General features: G+C 39.9%; 3 protein-coding genes across 3 annotated transcripts; all 3 read left to right on the top strand.

Moving 5' to 3' along the window:
* Positions 1 to 6,407: 6,407 nt before the first annotated feature.
* LOC143611596 (auxin-responsive protein SAUR19-like) lies at positions 6,408 to 6,713 on the top strand. The gene has a single exon (XM_077085783.1). The coding sequence runs from the start codon at positions 6,410 to 6,412 to the stop codon at positions 6,707 to 6,709; it is 300 nt and encodes a 99-aa protein (XP_076941898.1). The 5' UTR covers positions 6,408 to 6,409; the 3' UTR covers positions 6,710 to 6,713.
* A 2,984-nt stretch (positions 6,714 to 9,697) lies between these two features.
* LOC143611593 (auxin-responsive protein SAUR19-like) lies at positions 9,698 to 10,003 on the top strand. The gene has a single exon (XM_077085780.1). It carries the CDS (start codon positions 9,700 to 9,702, stop codon positions 9,997 to 9,999), a length of 300 nt encoding a protein of 99 aa, XP_076941895.1. The 5' UTR covers positions 9,698 to 9,699; the 3' UTR covers positions 10,000 to 10,003.
* Positions 10,004 to 11,278: 1,275 nt separating this feature from the next.
* On the top strand, positions 11,279 to 11,578 carry LOC143611595 (auxin-induced protein X15-like). The gene has a single exon (XM_077085782.1). The coding sequence runs from the start codon at positions 11,279 to 11,281 to the stop codon at positions 11,576 to 11,578; it is 300 nt and encodes a 99-aa protein (XP_076941897.1).
* The last annotated feature ends 5,252 nt before the right edge of the window (positions 11,579 to 16,830 follow it).

Raw genomic sequence — 16,830 nt, 5'->3', positions numbered from 1 at the left:
CGGGACCTACAAGCCAGACATCCAACCCTACAGAAGGAAGTGAAGTAAAACGAAATATGGTTGCCTACAACATAGTCAAACACTACATGTTTCATCCGCAATAAATTCAAATCATGATATTACCTGGTCAATAAAGGAGGTTAATCCATTTCTGTTACATATTCTACTAATTGTTTGTGAATGTGCCGTCCACGTAAGCAGCTCACAATAACAACAAAGACAAATTTTCTAAGCATAGTAACTGTTTGTCATGAAAAAACTAGCACAGGACAACTTGACAATAGTTGTTAGAATAGTTTAGTTTAGTTAACTGTTTGACAAGATCTCAAGGACCACCTGCTTATTTGTTAGAATAGTTTAGTTAAGTTTATTTCTAATTATAGTTTTATGCGACATACTTGATCTCAAGGACCACCCTGAAGCATTTCCCGAGCCAGAGAGAGTTTCGTGAGAGACGTCGTCCCGTTTCACCTTCATCCACTTCTTCATCCCTTAACTCCGATGATAGGGATAGGATCATGGGCGACATTCCACCACCAAGGAAGACAGTTGTAGACCGGGCCCGTCCGGCCAATGCTGGCGCGAGATCCAGCATTGCACCACCCATCATTGGAGTTAACGCAAACTGGCAGATTCCTTCGAATATTCTTAACACCATTTCTCATTCTGCTCAGTTACACGGGTTACTTCACGAAAACCCGCATCATCATCTCACTTGCATCGCGCCTATCTGCGACACTTTCCATCTTGCCGGCGTATCCGAAGACGCCGTGAAAATCCGCGTTTTTCCGTTCTCGCTTATCGATAAAGCGAGTATGTGGCTCGAGTCCCTCCCACAGGGCTCCATAGCTACTTGGGATGCCATGCAGACCCTGTTTCTTGAAAAATATGATCCTCCGGCTAAGCCCGCTCGTTTGCGTAACCAGATACATTCTTTTCAGATGGAGGATACCAAGAGTTTCTACAAGGCATGGGAGCGATTCAAAAATCTTTTAGCGTTGTGCCCGAATCACGGCTTGCAAGATTGGGCGGTTGTCGAGAATTTCTACAATGGAGTGACGTATGTGACGCAAAATATGCTCAACACAGCTGCGGGAGGAAATTTGCTGACTACGAAGGACCTGGATGAGTGCATCGCGTTGTTTAACGGGTTAGCTATGAGTGGATACCAGCGACCACCCGCCAAGGGTGGTAAGACCGTCGATTCTATTTCACGCGGTATGCATGCGGTGGATACGACCACCGCACTCACAGCACAGGTAGAGGGTTGGCGTAGATTGTGAAGGACCTGCAGACGAAGAGCAGGCTATGCGAGATATGTAAAGGAGGGTATGATACCATTCAGTGCCCAGACAGTTCGCAGGAGGAGGCCGTAGACTTCATCGGAAATCCGAACCAAAATCCAAATTCTTTCAATTCTTATAATTCGGGGTGGAGAGGCAATCAGAATTCAAACTGGAGGAGCGGCAATCAGTACGGTTTTAAACAGCGTCAGAGCCTTTTCCAGGATGCCGGTGAGGGAGCGAGAAGTGGGGAGAAGAAGCCCACTTTGGAAGAGATGATGGCGCAACAGATGCAGATGTTGTCGCAGCTTATGACGCGTGAGGATTCCCGACACAAAGAGACGCAGGAGAAGTTTTGAGAGCACGAGCAGTTCATGAGGAATCAGGGGGCATCGATTCAGAGTCTTGAGCGGCAGATGGGGGAGATAGCCAGTCGATTGAATGAGAGGCCGCAGGGTACGCTACTGAGTAACACCGAGCAGAACCCGAAGGGATTCGCTAAAGCTGTGACAACGAGGAGCGGTGCAGGGGCACGAGATGAGCCCGGGATTCAGTAGAGGTCTAGAGGAGGAGGAGTCGAGGAGCCTGTAGTAGTTGTAGAGGGGCAGGTGGATGAGGAGATTCAGATGGAGTCTCCACCGGCCCAGGTGCATCAGAGAAGCAGCCCAGGGAGTTCAGCACAGGCCGAGAGACAGCAGCTACCGAGCGAGCCGCCGAGAGTCTAAAAATCCAGAGTACCATACCCCGGGAGACTCCGCAGAGACAGAGATGAGGAGCAGAATTCCAAATTTCTTGATCTTTTGAAGCAGCTTCACCTTAACATTCCATTTCTTGAGGCACTGACTCAGATGCCTAAACACGCGAAGTTCCTGAAGGATATCCTTTCGAATAAGGAGAAGCTTGCTGAGGTCGCTTCCATCCCATTGAATGCTAGCTGTTCTGCTGTCTTACAGAGGAAATTACCAGAAAAGATGGCCGATCCAGGGAGTTTCACGATTCCCTGCATCTTGAGTGATGATACGGTTATTCATGCGCTGGCGATCTCTGTGCCAGTATTAATCTCGTGCCGTATTCTGTTTATCGCAAGCTGGGTCTAGGTGAACCAAGGCCTACCAGAATGAGTATCAAGCTGGTCGTTCTGAAATACCCTCAAGGTGGACTTTGTGAAATACCCTCGAGGCCTACCAGAACATGCTGGTTCGTGTCGATAAGTTCATCTTCCCGGTAGACTTTGTCATTCTGGACATGAACGACGATGATAGCGTACCACTGATTTTAGGACGACCATTCCTTGCCACTGCACAGGCGTTGATCAACGTCTGCGAGGGTAAGCTGATATTGAGAGTTAAGGATGAGAACGTCACCTTCGAAGTTCGACAGTCAATTAAACACCCCAAGTCTGCTGATGACTCCCTGTACTTTATAGATACCATCATGGAGCATGTTGGGGAGTTTTTCAGCGAGGTCTGTGGAGGATCTGCCTCCGACACTCAGATTTTCGATAGGGAGATTCCGGAGATTGAGATGGTTTCCATGACCGATCTGTACATGCGTTGATCGACGTCTGCAAGGGTCAGCTGATATTGAGAGTTGGGGATGAGAACGTCACCTTCGACGTTCGACAGTCACTTAAACACCCCAAGTCTGCTGATGACTCCCTGTACTTTATCGATACCATCATGGAGCATGTTGGGGAGTTTTTCAGTGAGATCTGTGGAGGATCTGCCTCCGACACTCAGATTCTCGATAGGGACATTTTGGAGATTGAAATGGTTGCCATGACCGATCAGTCAACAGAAGATGACGCCGAGTCACATACCCAAAAGTATGAGGTGTCTACTGATACGATCAGATGGACCAACCTTCTGTCAAGAGCCCCCCTCCTTCCTTAGATTTTAAGGATTTACCTGCCCATCTAGAGTACGCGTTTTAGGACGAGGAGAGGAAGTTGCCGGTTATTGTCGCATCTGCTTTGACGAAGGTTGAGAGAGAGAGACTATTGAGCACAAGGAGGCCATTTCATGGAAGATTATCGACATCAAGGGTATCAACCCTTCGTTTTGCATGCATAAAATCCTCATGGAGGATAATTATAGGACTGTCGTTCAGCCACAGCGGGGGCTTAATCCGAAGATGTAGGAGGTCATGAAGAAGGAGATCATTAAACTCCTTCTTGATGCGGGGATCATTTTCCCCATTTATGATAGTTCATGGGTTAGTCCAGTCCAAGTGGTTCCTAAAAAGGGTGGCATGACTGTCGTCACCAATGAGAGGAAGGAGCTCATACCCACTAGGACTATGACCGGTTGGAGAGTCTACATTGATTACCTCAGACTAAATGATGCCATGAGGAAAGACCACTTTCCTCTACCTTTCATTAATCAGATGTTGGAGCGTTTGGTAGGTCAGCAGTACTACTGCTTCTTAGATGGTTTCTCTGGTACTTTCAGATTCCTATTGCTCCCGATGACCTGGAGAAAACCATGTTTACCTGCCAATACGGGTATAGACGTATGCCGTTCAGACTGTGTAACGCTCCAACCACATTTCAGAGGTGCATGGTGGCTATATTTCATGACATGATCAAGGACTCATGGAGGTGTTCATGGACGATTTTCTGTGTTTGGGAGTTCTTTTGATCAGTGTCTCTCCAACCTCGAGAGGATGTTGGCCCGATGCGTTGACACCAACCTAGTTCTTAACTGGGAGAAGTGTCTCTTGATGGTACGCGAGGGTATTGTTTTGGGGCATCGTATTTCGAGTGCGGGGATAGAGGTCGACCGAGCGAAGGTCGAGACCATTTCTAATCTTCCCCCGCCCACTTCTGTGAGATCCATCCGGAGTTTCTTGGGTCACGCTGGGTTCTATCGCCGGTTCATTAAAGACTTTTCTAAAATCGCGAGACCCATGACCAAACTTCTGGAGAAGGATGCCCCATTTTTGTTTTCTGAGCAGTGTATCGAGGCGTTTGATCTTTTAAAAGACAAACTCGTTAACGCCCCGATCATGATTGCTCCCGACTGGTCGCTTTCTTTTGATTTGATGTGTGATGCCAGCGACTTCGCAGTCGGAGCGGTTCTTGGACAGCGGAAGGATAAACACTTCCATCTGATTTACTATGCGAGCCGGACCTTGAATTGTGCACGGGAGAGTTACACCACCACCGAGAAAGAGCTTTTAGCTGTGGTGTTTGCATTCGATAAATTCAGGTCCTATGTTGTTCTGTCCAAGACGATTGTGTACACGGATCATTCTGCCATTCGTTATCTCTTTAGCAAACAGGATGCTAAGCCACGTCTTATCCGATGGATCTTGTTGCTTCAAGAGTTTGATATTTAAATCCGTGATAAAAAGGGGGCCGAGAATGTGGCGGCCGATCATCTTTCGCGTCTTGAGAGAGCTGAGTTAGGAGAGCCGGGGGTCATGATTAATGACCACTTTCCGACAGAGAGTCTTATGTTTGTTTCGGCTCAGGATGAGGGTTTTCCATGGTTCACCGATTTCGCGAACTATCTTGCGGACGGGTACTACCCGAAGATGTCTTACCAGCAAAAGAAGAAATTCTTTGCTGATGTTAAGTTTTACCTGTGGGACGACCCGTATCTCTTCCGTATAGATGCTGACCAGTTGATCAGGAGGTGTATTGACGTTAAGGAGGGATGGCAGATTCTGAGCCATTGCCATGTTGGACCGACAGGAGGTCGCCACGGTGCGAGTTTGACGGTGAAGAAGGTGTTTGATTGTGGATTTTATTGGCCTTCGATTTTTAAGGATGCGGACGCGTTTGTGAGGAGTTGTGATCGTTGCCAACGTGTCGGCAATACCTCGACGCGAAATGAAATGCCCAAGAATGCTATTTCGGTATGTAGTAATAACAGTTTTGTAACCAGCCGGAAACATTTATATAAACGTAGAGTATTTTTTAGTTGTAAATGGAAGTGCATTACTCCAATGAATGATATTTAACTTGGTATGCTTTTCTGATTTCAAGCATAATCTATATTTTTTAATATGTAGTTTTTATTTTTTTAAGAATTGGGTGTGATTGGCTAATTGCAAAACTTAAGCCGGAGAGTTACAATCAGAGTTACGTTGCTAACACATTTACTCAATCATACGCAAGTGATCCGTAGTTTAAACTAGCCAGACATCCAACCCTACCCTACAGAAGGAAGTGAAGTACAACAAAATATGCTTGCCTACAACATTGTCAAACAATACATGTTTCATCCGCATTAATTCAAATCATGATAATTACCTGGCCAATAAAGGAATTTAATCCATTTCTGTTACATATTCTTCTAATCGTCCGTGAATGTGCCGTCATCGTAACCAGCTCACAAGAACAACAAAGACAAATTTTCTAAGCATAGTAACTGTTTGACACCAAAAAACTAGCACACAACAACTTGACAATAGTTAGTCCAGGTTCCCCGATGTGATCTTACAAGTATGATCTACGTATTTTACACATTTGCGTAAAGATCAACGTTAACTCCGGACGCAAACAACTCTTTTTTAGGGGTGTTTGTTTGTGCATTACGTACGTAAGAAGTAAGAAACGTGTAATTGGTTTTAGAGTGAATCAATTTGTTACCATTAAACAGCTGGGCAATACAATTGGTTTAATTTATGCAAAGTCACAGCTGAGAGATGAGGTTGTGGAAAGATGACCTGGAATATATTTTTAAACTACTTGTTCGGATAACAAACTTTAACATCGGTCAGTAGGCGTTAAGACACGATGACCCACCAAGGAAGTTTGGACAATAATATCAAGACAAGGGCATGTGACAGTGGTCGTATTCTACACTATTGACATGAAAGAACCGTGACCATACATATTTCCTTGTATATTTCATGATTTGCTAGAAGGTGGAAATTCATATCCACAAAGTCATATGTTAGTTTATTGTTGGGATACAAAACCATGTGCGGTTGTTCTATTCCTCATGTGTGATTGTCTGAGCAAAAAATAAATTCCTTATATAAACCCTTCAATATCCATAATACAACCACATCACAAAATCATCTACATCTGTATTCAATAAGAATCGACTCTCGCCTTTTTATATTCTTATACCATCAACGAATCTGACTAAACAGCCTCTAGCATCCTTGATAATATGGCCATCCGTATGCCTCGTACTATACAGGCAAGACAAATTCTCAAACGATCCCATTCTAACGGTAGCAGCAATGCTGCATCAACGGAAATCCCCAAAGGCTATTTTGCCGTTTATGTTGGGGAACAAGAGAAGAAGCGATATGTGGTCTCAGTATCCCTATTAAGCGAACCGACATTTCAGGAATTACTGCATCAGGCTGAGGAACAGTATGGGTACAGCCATCCAATGGGCGGGCTCACGATTCCATGTAGTGAAGACGTATTCACCGATCTTGCTTCTCGTTTTGGAGCATTTTGACCAGTTTACGTCTCTCTTTAGATACAACAGTTTTGTAAACAGCTATACAGCAGGAACAATATTTTTATAGATGTAAGTTTGGATTGTTGTTCCAGATGAATGAAATTTAGTTTTGATCTTATACTAATTGTCTTGTGTGCTGGTTTTATTTTAAAACAAAGCCTGATACAAAACTAACTTTGCGTAGTTAAACTGAGAATTAAAAGCTCTTGCAGTTTGAGTCACCCTGACAATCCGACAATCCCTTGATCAATCAGAAAATATTTACGCTACTTCAGATCCAAGAAAAGAAATTATAAAAAGCTTAGATTAGGCACGTAAGGGTCATGACCCTTGTTAGCAATACAATCGCAATCAGTTCAAATGTCTATGATGTATGAAATTCTAGTAAAGGTAATTACCTTGGTCAATTGAAGAGTCCCGACCAACAGAGAGATTTCAGATGGTTTTAGATTAATTAGTGTTTGGCGTCAACATAAACACTCCACAGGAACAAACCTTGACACGCTAGGGAAACTTCATTGAGCCGCGGAAACACTATAGGTAAAATCCCGGAAGGCACGACAATTTACGGATGTTCGTAAAGGTTCCAAGATGTGATGTAAAGGTGGCACTCTGAAACATGTACAAGTGATGTGTCTTGATCCATGTGAAATGATGCGACCGATCAATATTTCACTTGATTCTGCTTATCTGGTTATCTGAAAACCAAATATCAAAAACATGAATTAATACTTGATATATGTTACTTTCTTTATGGTCTCTTGAAGCATAGTGAAAATCCCATGTTTTTAGGCTTGTAAAACACAAGTTATAAGTTACAGCTGTGCAAAGATGAATCAGTGAATACTTTCGTGAAACAATTTAGAAAACCTTTTCTTCCGTAGGTCATTAATTGGGAAGACACGGTGTCCATCAACTTAAGTTATTGGCTGAATAATTAAGACAAAAGCATGTGACGACGGTCCTAGTCTAGATAAGTTATTGTCATAAGATATCAGGCCAAATAAATTTTAATGTACGTCTGTTGTGTGGTTAGCTAAAAAAGATTAGTATTCACGTATCATCCAAGGTTTTTATTTCATGATATTGACCATGTGCGCTTGTTTTCTTGTCCCTACGTATTAAGTGCCACATTGTATCTTTTTCTTATATATATCATCTATCATACATAACAAAAGCACATCTCTTTAGAAAAGTCATCTACAAAGCCACTGACCAAAGCCCGCTAATTTATTTGTTTTCATCCTTCTAAAAATTTCCTGTTGTTCCAGACTCTAGGTACGCTGAAAGCATGGCCATCCGTATGCCTCGTATCATTCAAGCAAAACAAATTCTCCGACGACCGCTCTCAAATGGTAGCAGGACTCCATCTTCTACAGACATCCCAAAAGGCTATTTTGCCATTTATGTTGGGGAACAAGAGAAGAAGCGGCATGTGGTCTCTTTATCAATATTAAGCGAACCATTGTTTCAAGATTCGCTTCATCAGGCAGAAGAAGAGTACGGGTACAGCCACCCAACTGGTGGGCTCATGATTCCATTCAGCGAGGAAGTATTCGCTGAAGTTACTTCCTGTTTTGGAGCATTTTGACTTGTATGAATTTAGTTATAACAGTTTTGTAACCAGCAGGAAACATTTATAGTTGTAAACGTAGAGTATTGCTCTAAATGAATGATTGTTAGCCTGGGATATTATTCATGGATCTTACTTCTCGTTAGGGAGCATTTTGTCTTGTATGTCTTTAGCTATACGAGTCTTGTAAACACCTAACCAATAGGAAGCATTTATAGTTTTAAATGGAAGTGCATTACTCCAATGAATGATATTTAACTTGGTATGCTGTTCTGATTTCAAGCATAATCTATATTTTTTAATATGTTGTTTTTATTTTTTTTAAGAATTGAGTGTGATTGGCTAATTACAAAACTTAAGCTGGAGAGTTACAATCAGAGTTACGTTGCTAACACAGTTACTCGATCATACGCAAGTGATCCATAGTTTAAACTAGCTAGACATCCAACCCTACAGAAGGAAGTGAAGTACAACAAAATATGCTTGCCTACAACATTGTCAAACAATACATGTTTCATCCGCATTAATTCAAATCATGATAATTACCTGGCCAATAAAGGAATTTAATCCATTTCTGTTACATATTCTTCTAATCGTCCGTGAATGTGCCGTCATCGTAACCAGCTCACAAGAACAACAAAGACAAATTTTCTAAGCATAGTAACTGTTTGACACCAAAAAACTAGCACACAACAACTTGACAATAGTTAGTCCAGGTTCCCCGATGTGATCTTACAAGTATGATCTACGTATTTTACACATTTACGTAAAGATTAACGTTAATTCCGCACGCAAACAACTCTTTTTTAGGGGTGTTTGTTTATGCATTACGTACGTAAGAAGTAAGAAACGTGTAATTGGTTTTAGAGTGAATCAATTTGTTACCATTAAACAGCTGGGCAATACAATTGGTTTAATTTATGCAAAGTCACAGCTGAGAGATGAGGCTGTGGAAAGATGACCTGGAATATATTTTTAAACTACTTGTTCGGATAACAAACTTTAACATCGGTCAGTAGGCGTTAAGACACGATGACCCACCAAGGAAGTTTGGACAATAATATCAAGACAAGGGCATGTGACAGTGGTCGTATTCTACACTATTGACCTGAAAGAACCGTGACCATACATATTTCCTTGTATATTTCATGATTTGCTAGAAGGTGGAAATTCATATCCACAAAGTCATATGTTAGTTTATTGTTGGGATACAAAACCATGTGCGGTTGTTCTATTCCTCATGTGTGATTGTCTGAGCAAAAAATAAATTCCTTATATAAACCCTTCAATATCCATAATACAACCACATCACAAAATCATCTACATCTGTATTCAATAAGAATCGACTCTCGCCTTTTTATATTCTTATACCATCAACGAATCTGACTAAACAGCCTCTAGCATCCTTGATAATATGGCCATCCGTATGCCTCGTACTATACAGGCAAGACAAATTCTCAAACGATCCCATTCTAACGGTAGCAGCAATGCTGCATCAACGGAAATCCCCAAAGGCTATTTTGCCGTTTATGTTGGGGAACAAGAGAAGAAGCGATATGTGGTCTCAGTATCCCTATTAAGCGAACCGACATTTCAGGAATTACTGCATCAGGCTGAGGAACAGTATGGGTACAGCCATCCAATGGGCGGGCTCACGATTCCATGTAGTGAAGACGTATTCACCGATCTTGCTTCTCGTTTGGCAGCATTTTGACCAGTTTACGTCTCTCTTTTGATACAACAGTTTTGTAAACGGCTTAACAGTAGGAATAATATTTTAATAGATGTAAGTTTGGATTGTTGTTCAAAATGAATGAAATGATCTTATACTAATTGTCTTATGTGCTGGTTTTTTTTAAAACAAAGCCTGATACGAAACTAACTTTGCGTAGTTAAACTGAGAATTTAAAGCTCTTGCAGTTTGATTCACCCTGACAATCCGACAATCCCCTGATCAATCAGAAAATATTTACTCTACTTCAGATCCAAGAAAAGAAATGATAAAAAGCTAAGATTAGGCACGTAAGGGTCATGACCCTTGTTAGCAATACAATCGCAAGCAGTTCAAATGTCTTTGATGTATGAAATTCTCGTTAAGGTAATTACCTTGGTCAATTGAAGTGTCCCGACTAACAAAGACATTTCATATCGTTTTAGATTGATTAGTGTTTGGCGTCCACATAAACACTCCACAGGAACAAACCTGGACACGCTAGGGAAAGTTCATTGACCTGCGGAAACACTATAGGTAAAATCCCGAAAGGCATGACAATTTACGGATGTTCGTAAAGGTTCCAAGATGTGATGTAAAGGTGGCCTTCTGAAACATGTACAAGTGATGTGTCTAGATCCTCGTGAAATGATGCGACCAATCAATATTTCACTTGATTCTGGTTATCTGTAAAGCAAATTTCAAAAACATAAATTAATACTTGATATATGTTACTTTCTTTATGGTCTCTTGAAGCATAGTGAAATTCCAATGTTTTTAGGCTTGTAAAACACAAGTTATAAGTTACAGCTGTGCAAAGATGAATCAGTGAATACTTTCGTGAAACAATTTAGAAAACATTTTCTTCCGTAGGTCATTAATTGGGAAGACACGGTGTCCATCTACTTAAGTTATTAGCTGAATAATTCAGACAAAAGCTTGTGACGACGGTCCTAGTCTAGATAAGTTATGGTCATAAGATATCAGGCCAAATAAATTTAAATGTACGTCTGTTTTGTGGTTAGCTATAAAAGATTGGTATCCACATATCATCCAAGGTTTTTATTTCATGATATGTGACCATGTGCGCCTTGTTTTCTTGTCCCTGCGTATTAAGTGCCACATTGTATCTTTTTCTTATATATATCATCTATCATACTTAACAAAAGCGCATCTCTTTAGAAAAGTCATCTACAAAGCCAATGACCAAAGCCCGCTAATTTATTTGTTTTCATCCTTCTAAGAATTTCCTGTTGTTCCAGACTCTAGGTACGCTGAAAGCATGGCCATCCGTATGCCTTGTATCATTCAAGCAAAACAAATTCTCCGACGATCGCTCTCAAATGGTAGAAGGACTCCATCTTCTACAGACATCCCAAAAGGCTATTTTGCCATTTATGTTGGGGAACAAGAGAAGAAGCGGCATGTGGTCTCTTTATCAATATTAAGCGAACCATTGTTTCAAGATTTGCTTCATCAGGCAGAAGAAGAGTACGGGTACAGCCACCCTACTGGTGGGCTCATGATTCCATTCAGCGAGGAAGTATTCGCGGAAGTTACTTCCCGTTTTGGAGCATTATGACTTGTATGAATTTAGTTATCATAGTTTTGTAACCAACAGGAAACATTTATAGTTGTAAATGTAGAGTATTGGTCTGAATGAATGATTGTTAGCCTGGGATATTATTCACGGATCTTACTTTTTGTTAGGGAGTATTTTGACTTGTATGTCTTTAGCTACACGAGTCTTGTAAACACGTAACCAATAGGAGGCATTTATAGTTGTAAATGGAAGTGCATTACTCCAATGAATGATATTTAACTTGGTATGATGTTTTGACTTCAAGCATAATTTATATTTTTTAATATTTTTTTTTTATTTTTAAGTAATTGAGAGTGATTGGCTAATTACAAAACTTAAGCTGGAGGGTTACAATCAGAGTTACGTTGCTAACACAATTACTCAATCATACGCAAGTGATCCGTAGTTTAAACTAGCCAGACATCCAACCCTACAGAAGGAAGTGAAGGAAAACGAAATATGCTTGCCGACAACATAGTAAAACACTACATGTTTCATCCGCATTAAATTCAAATCATTAAAATTACCTGGCCAATAAAGGAATTTAATCCATTTCTGTTACATATTCTTCTAATCATCCGTGAATGTGCCGTCCACGTAACCAGCTCACAAGAACAAAAAGGACAAATTTTCTAAGCATAGTAACTATTTGACACCAAAAAACTAGCACACAACAACTTGACAATAGTTCGTCCAGGTTCCCCGATGTGATCTTACAAGTATGATCTATGTATTTTACACATTTGCGTAATGATCAACGTTAACTCTGCACGCAAACAACTCTTTTTTAGTGGTGTTTGTTTGTGCATTACGTACGAAAGAAGTAAGAAACGTGTAATTGGTATTAGAGCGAATCGATTTGTTACCATTAAACAGCTGGGCAATACAATTGGTTTAATTTATCCAGAGTATGTCCTCTAGATGGATCTCAAGACTTGACTCTGGTCAATTTGTGTTGTGGGTTAGCGGAAATCACCAACGACACTCGGATCTCGGATCTTAGTTCGTTTATTTAAAAGAGAGAAAAAGGAGAAATGAGAGAGAAACTTTATTTCCTTAAGTTGTGTGTTTGGAAAGAGTTGGAAAGGGTTGTTTGTGTTGGAATTACGTATGCCCGAGACACATACTTATATTAATGTGGCTAACTGTGTTTGATCCAAGTCGGGTCATACCCAATAACAAGCTAGACAACACCAAATGTATTCTTTTAGTGATTTGATCATTTAAACGAATACCGAACACTACGTGTTTAGAAAATTGGTTTTCTAAACAAACACACTTGAGGATTTAAATAAATTATCTGGATAATTTGTTTATATAAAATAATTATTTAATTGGTTAAATAATTACATAAATGTATGTGCATTTTATAAAAATGAGTTTTATAAAATAAATGGAGATGTTTTTTAAATGTTAAAACAAAACAACAATAAATAAAATAAAAAAAAAAAAAAAAAAAAAAAACCGGCCACCCCATGTGGGTGGAGGTTTTGGTCCAACCAAATGTTTTGTCCTTTTGTGTTGACCATCCCTTTATATCTCCATTCAAATTACATGCATTTGGGTCTTGTCCCCTTCTTGGATTCTCAAGTAAACTTTTGAATTTTCAAACTCTCTTTCTCTCTACACACCCCACGGCCAACCTTGGCATTTTGGGAGAGCTTGGTGAGCTTGTTTAAGTGTTCATAATTCCTAGCAATCAAGTTGGTGTTGTTGCAAAAGCTTGGGGTATCACACTCTTGAGGTCTTCTTCCTTGGAGGCTTGCCATTCATCCACCATCATCTTCAACATCTTGCTTGTTCTTCTAAAGGTAGAAGAAGGTACACTTACATTTTGTGAGCATTATGTTCTTGTAATTTTGATCCTTGTTAATTGGGTTTTAGTTTTAACATAATGGTATGTTCATAACAAGATTTATAATCTAAGCTTCCGTTGCGTTTTCTAGTTAAATATGGTTAACTTGACTTTGATAAACTTGTATAAACCCCAACAATGGCATCAAGAGCCGGTTACAAGGACTTATGCTCCTTGCATGTTCATAAATTTCGGGTTTTTTCATGGGTGAAAAAGGGGTCCGAAATTTTGGTGGATTTAACCCCCATGGTTTTGTAAGATCTTGACATGCATGGAAAGATCTTAGGAAACCATTATTAACATTTGCATGTTGAAAATTGTAAAATTTTGGGGGGGGGGGTTTGGGCCGTAGCCTCTTGGGGGGGGGGGGCCGATTCCTTTGATGTTTTTGGGCAATGGTTGCTTAGGTTGCATGCTTAGAACATTTGGTATGTTTGGATGTGTCATAACCGAAACCGAGACCTTGGATGTGTTGATTGTTGTTATGTGTATGTTGGTTATATTTATTATTCAATATGGTTGTAATAATTCATATTTTAGGCTTGTGTAATTTATTTATTCATAAGTTGGTATGTAATAAATAGATTAGTTGCATTTTCTTTGTTTTAGAAAAATATGTATTAGGATACATTTTGTAAAAATTGAAGATGCAAGAATTGGTGGATTTGGGCCTTGGACCAAATTTTGGGCTTGTTGGGCCTCACCGGCCCATCATGGGATTCAAGCCCATTAGGCCCATAAATTTCACTCTTGGGCCCAAGAAGACTTTTGGAAGTTTGGAGCCCATTTACAAGCCCAACAAGAACACAACAACTTGGAAAGGATACTTGAAGCATTTGGATGCAAGATCAAGTGGGAGTCAACATTCCATCCTTGTGTCATGTTTTGTCCCTTAGGTGAGACTTATGACCTATACTTGTTTCGGCTAACAAGTATGGTCAAACTTAGCGGTTCTCGGTTATGACTATATTTTGCATGTATGCTTGGTTGTTTGTTTTACTTTATGTAATGTGTGGTTGATAGATATTAGGATATCCAAACCGTCACATAGGAACGACAACTAGCATAAAACGGGTTCTATATATATTTGGTAATATCGCGTCAATTAGTTAATAAAATGGGTTTATTAAAACTAAGCGATTACTCACATATAATAAAATTGGTTTTATTATAACTTGAACCTTGAAAATTGGTTTTCAAAATCGCCATATTACTAAATGCATGTTAGGATATGGCATAATGTTTTTCAAACTAGAATATTGGAAAACTTAAAATCCCTTTTTCATAATTACCAAGGAAACAAGTCTAACACCATCCTTTTGTAAGACACTTAACGTATTAGGAAACTTTAAATGGGATAAAGGTCACCTAACCATTTTAGAGCAAACTAATATACTTAAGGTAATATTAACATATTTGTGGGATAAAGGTCACCTAACCACTTGTATGTTAATCTTACATGTTTATACAAGTAGGACGACTTGAATTGGAAACCATGTGATAAAGGTCACCTAAGCATGGGGTCCAATGGTGTTGATGGGATAAACATGCCAACACGAAATAAGGATTTCGAATGGTCCCATACCTCTAGAAGTTGCAAAGGGTTGCAATTGTCAAGGTTGACTACCTTGTTAAATCAAATAACGGGATAAAGGTCACCTAACCGAAATTTGATTTATCGTTGGATTCTAGAATTTAATTATTATTTTAAAATTTGGAATAAAAGGGTATTAATAATTAAATTGTTTATAATACTAAAATAAAACTTTGTTAAATTTTGTAGATGGCCGCTAACAATGCAAACACCTCTACCCATAACACCCGTAACCTATCCTTAAGAACCATCCTTGAAAAGGATCGTCTAAACCATAATAACTTTATGGATTGGTATCGCAACTTGAGAATAGTTCTCAAACAAGAAGAGATATCATATGTCTTAGACGATCCCATTCCCGATGAGCCTAACGTGGAAGATGAGGAGGCGTATAACGATTGGGTCAAGTACACCAAAGATTCGGTGCAAGCCTCTTGCCTCATGTTGGGGACTATGATTCCCGAAATCCAAAAGGATTTCGAGCATCATGGGGCATACGACATGATAACTCAATTGAAGGAAATGTTCCTTCAACAAGCTAGAGCGGAACGTTTCGAAACGGTTCGAGCGTTTCATGCATGTCGTATGGAGGAAACCCAAAGCGTCTCATCTTATGTCCTAAAAATGAAAAGCTACATTGAAAAGCTTCGTAGGTTGAATTGTCCCGTCTCTAATGAGTTGGCTACGGATTTGATTCTCAACTCTTTGACCAAAAGGTTTGAAACATTTGTCATGAACTATAACATGAACGGGTGGGACAAAAGCATTGGTGAGCTTCACGCAATGCTAAGAACGGCCGAAGCGGGAATGGGTAAAAGGGTTTTACCCGTTCTAACAATCAATGAAGGCAAAAGGGGACATAACTCCAACCCCAAAGCAAGTGTTGCTAAGGGCAAGGGCCACGTCCAAGGAAAGGGAAAGAGAAAAGCCATCACGCCCATCAAACCGAAGGAAAAGAAGCAAAAGGTTGCGGCGCAAGATCCATGCTTTGAGTGTGGAGAGATAGGTCATTGGAAAAGGAATTGTCCGACCTATCTCAATGCGTTAAAAGATAAGAGGGATGCGGGGCATACCTCAGGTATTATCTTTACTATACATATTGAACTAAATGTTATTTCTTCAAATACATGGGTACTTGATACCGGATGTGGAACTCACATTTGCAATTTGTTGCAGGGGTTCAAAAGAAGTAAACAACTCAACAAAGGGGACATTAGTCTCTTTATGGGCAATGGAGCAAGAGTTGAAGTCCAAGCCCAAGGAGACTACATATTAAAGCTTCCAAGTGGTTTGGAAGTAATTTTGAAGAATGTTTTGTATGCTCCTAAGTTAAGGAGAAACATTATTTCCGTGTCTCTTTTAAAACAATGTGGCTTTGATCTTAAGTTTATTGATTATGATATTCATGTTTTGATGAATGGCATATTTTATTTTAAAGCTATACCCATGAATGGTATATATGAAATAGATCAAAGTGGTATGTCACATAATAGTTCAATGTATAATGTCAACACCAAGAAACTCAAGAAGGACTTGGGTGATTCCTATCTTTGGCATTGTCGCCTTGGACATATAAGCAAGAATCGCATGCAAACTCTTCGCAAGAGTGGTATTCTAGAAACCAATGAGTTTGATTCATTTGATGTATGTGAATCTTGTTTACAAGGCAAAATGACAAAGCAACCCTTTAATAAAACTTTTGAAAGGTCAAAAGAATTATTGGGTATCATACATTCGGATGTATGTGGTCCTTTTAGACCAATGACTAGGAATGGTGAAAGATACTTCATTACCTTTATTGAC

The sequence above is a fragment of the Bidens hawaiensis genome, unplaced genomic scaffold, assembly GCF_021521415.1.
Source record: "Bidens hawaiensis isolate Kalapana, Puna unplaced genomic scaffold, B.hawaiensis_p1.1 tig00031779_1, whole genome shotgun sequence".
Lineage (NCBI taxonomy): Eukaryota > Viridiplantae > Streptophyta > Magnoliopsida > Asterales > Asteraceae > Bidens > Bidens hawaiensis.
This window is presented reverse-complemented; position numbering and strand designations above follow the sequence as displayed.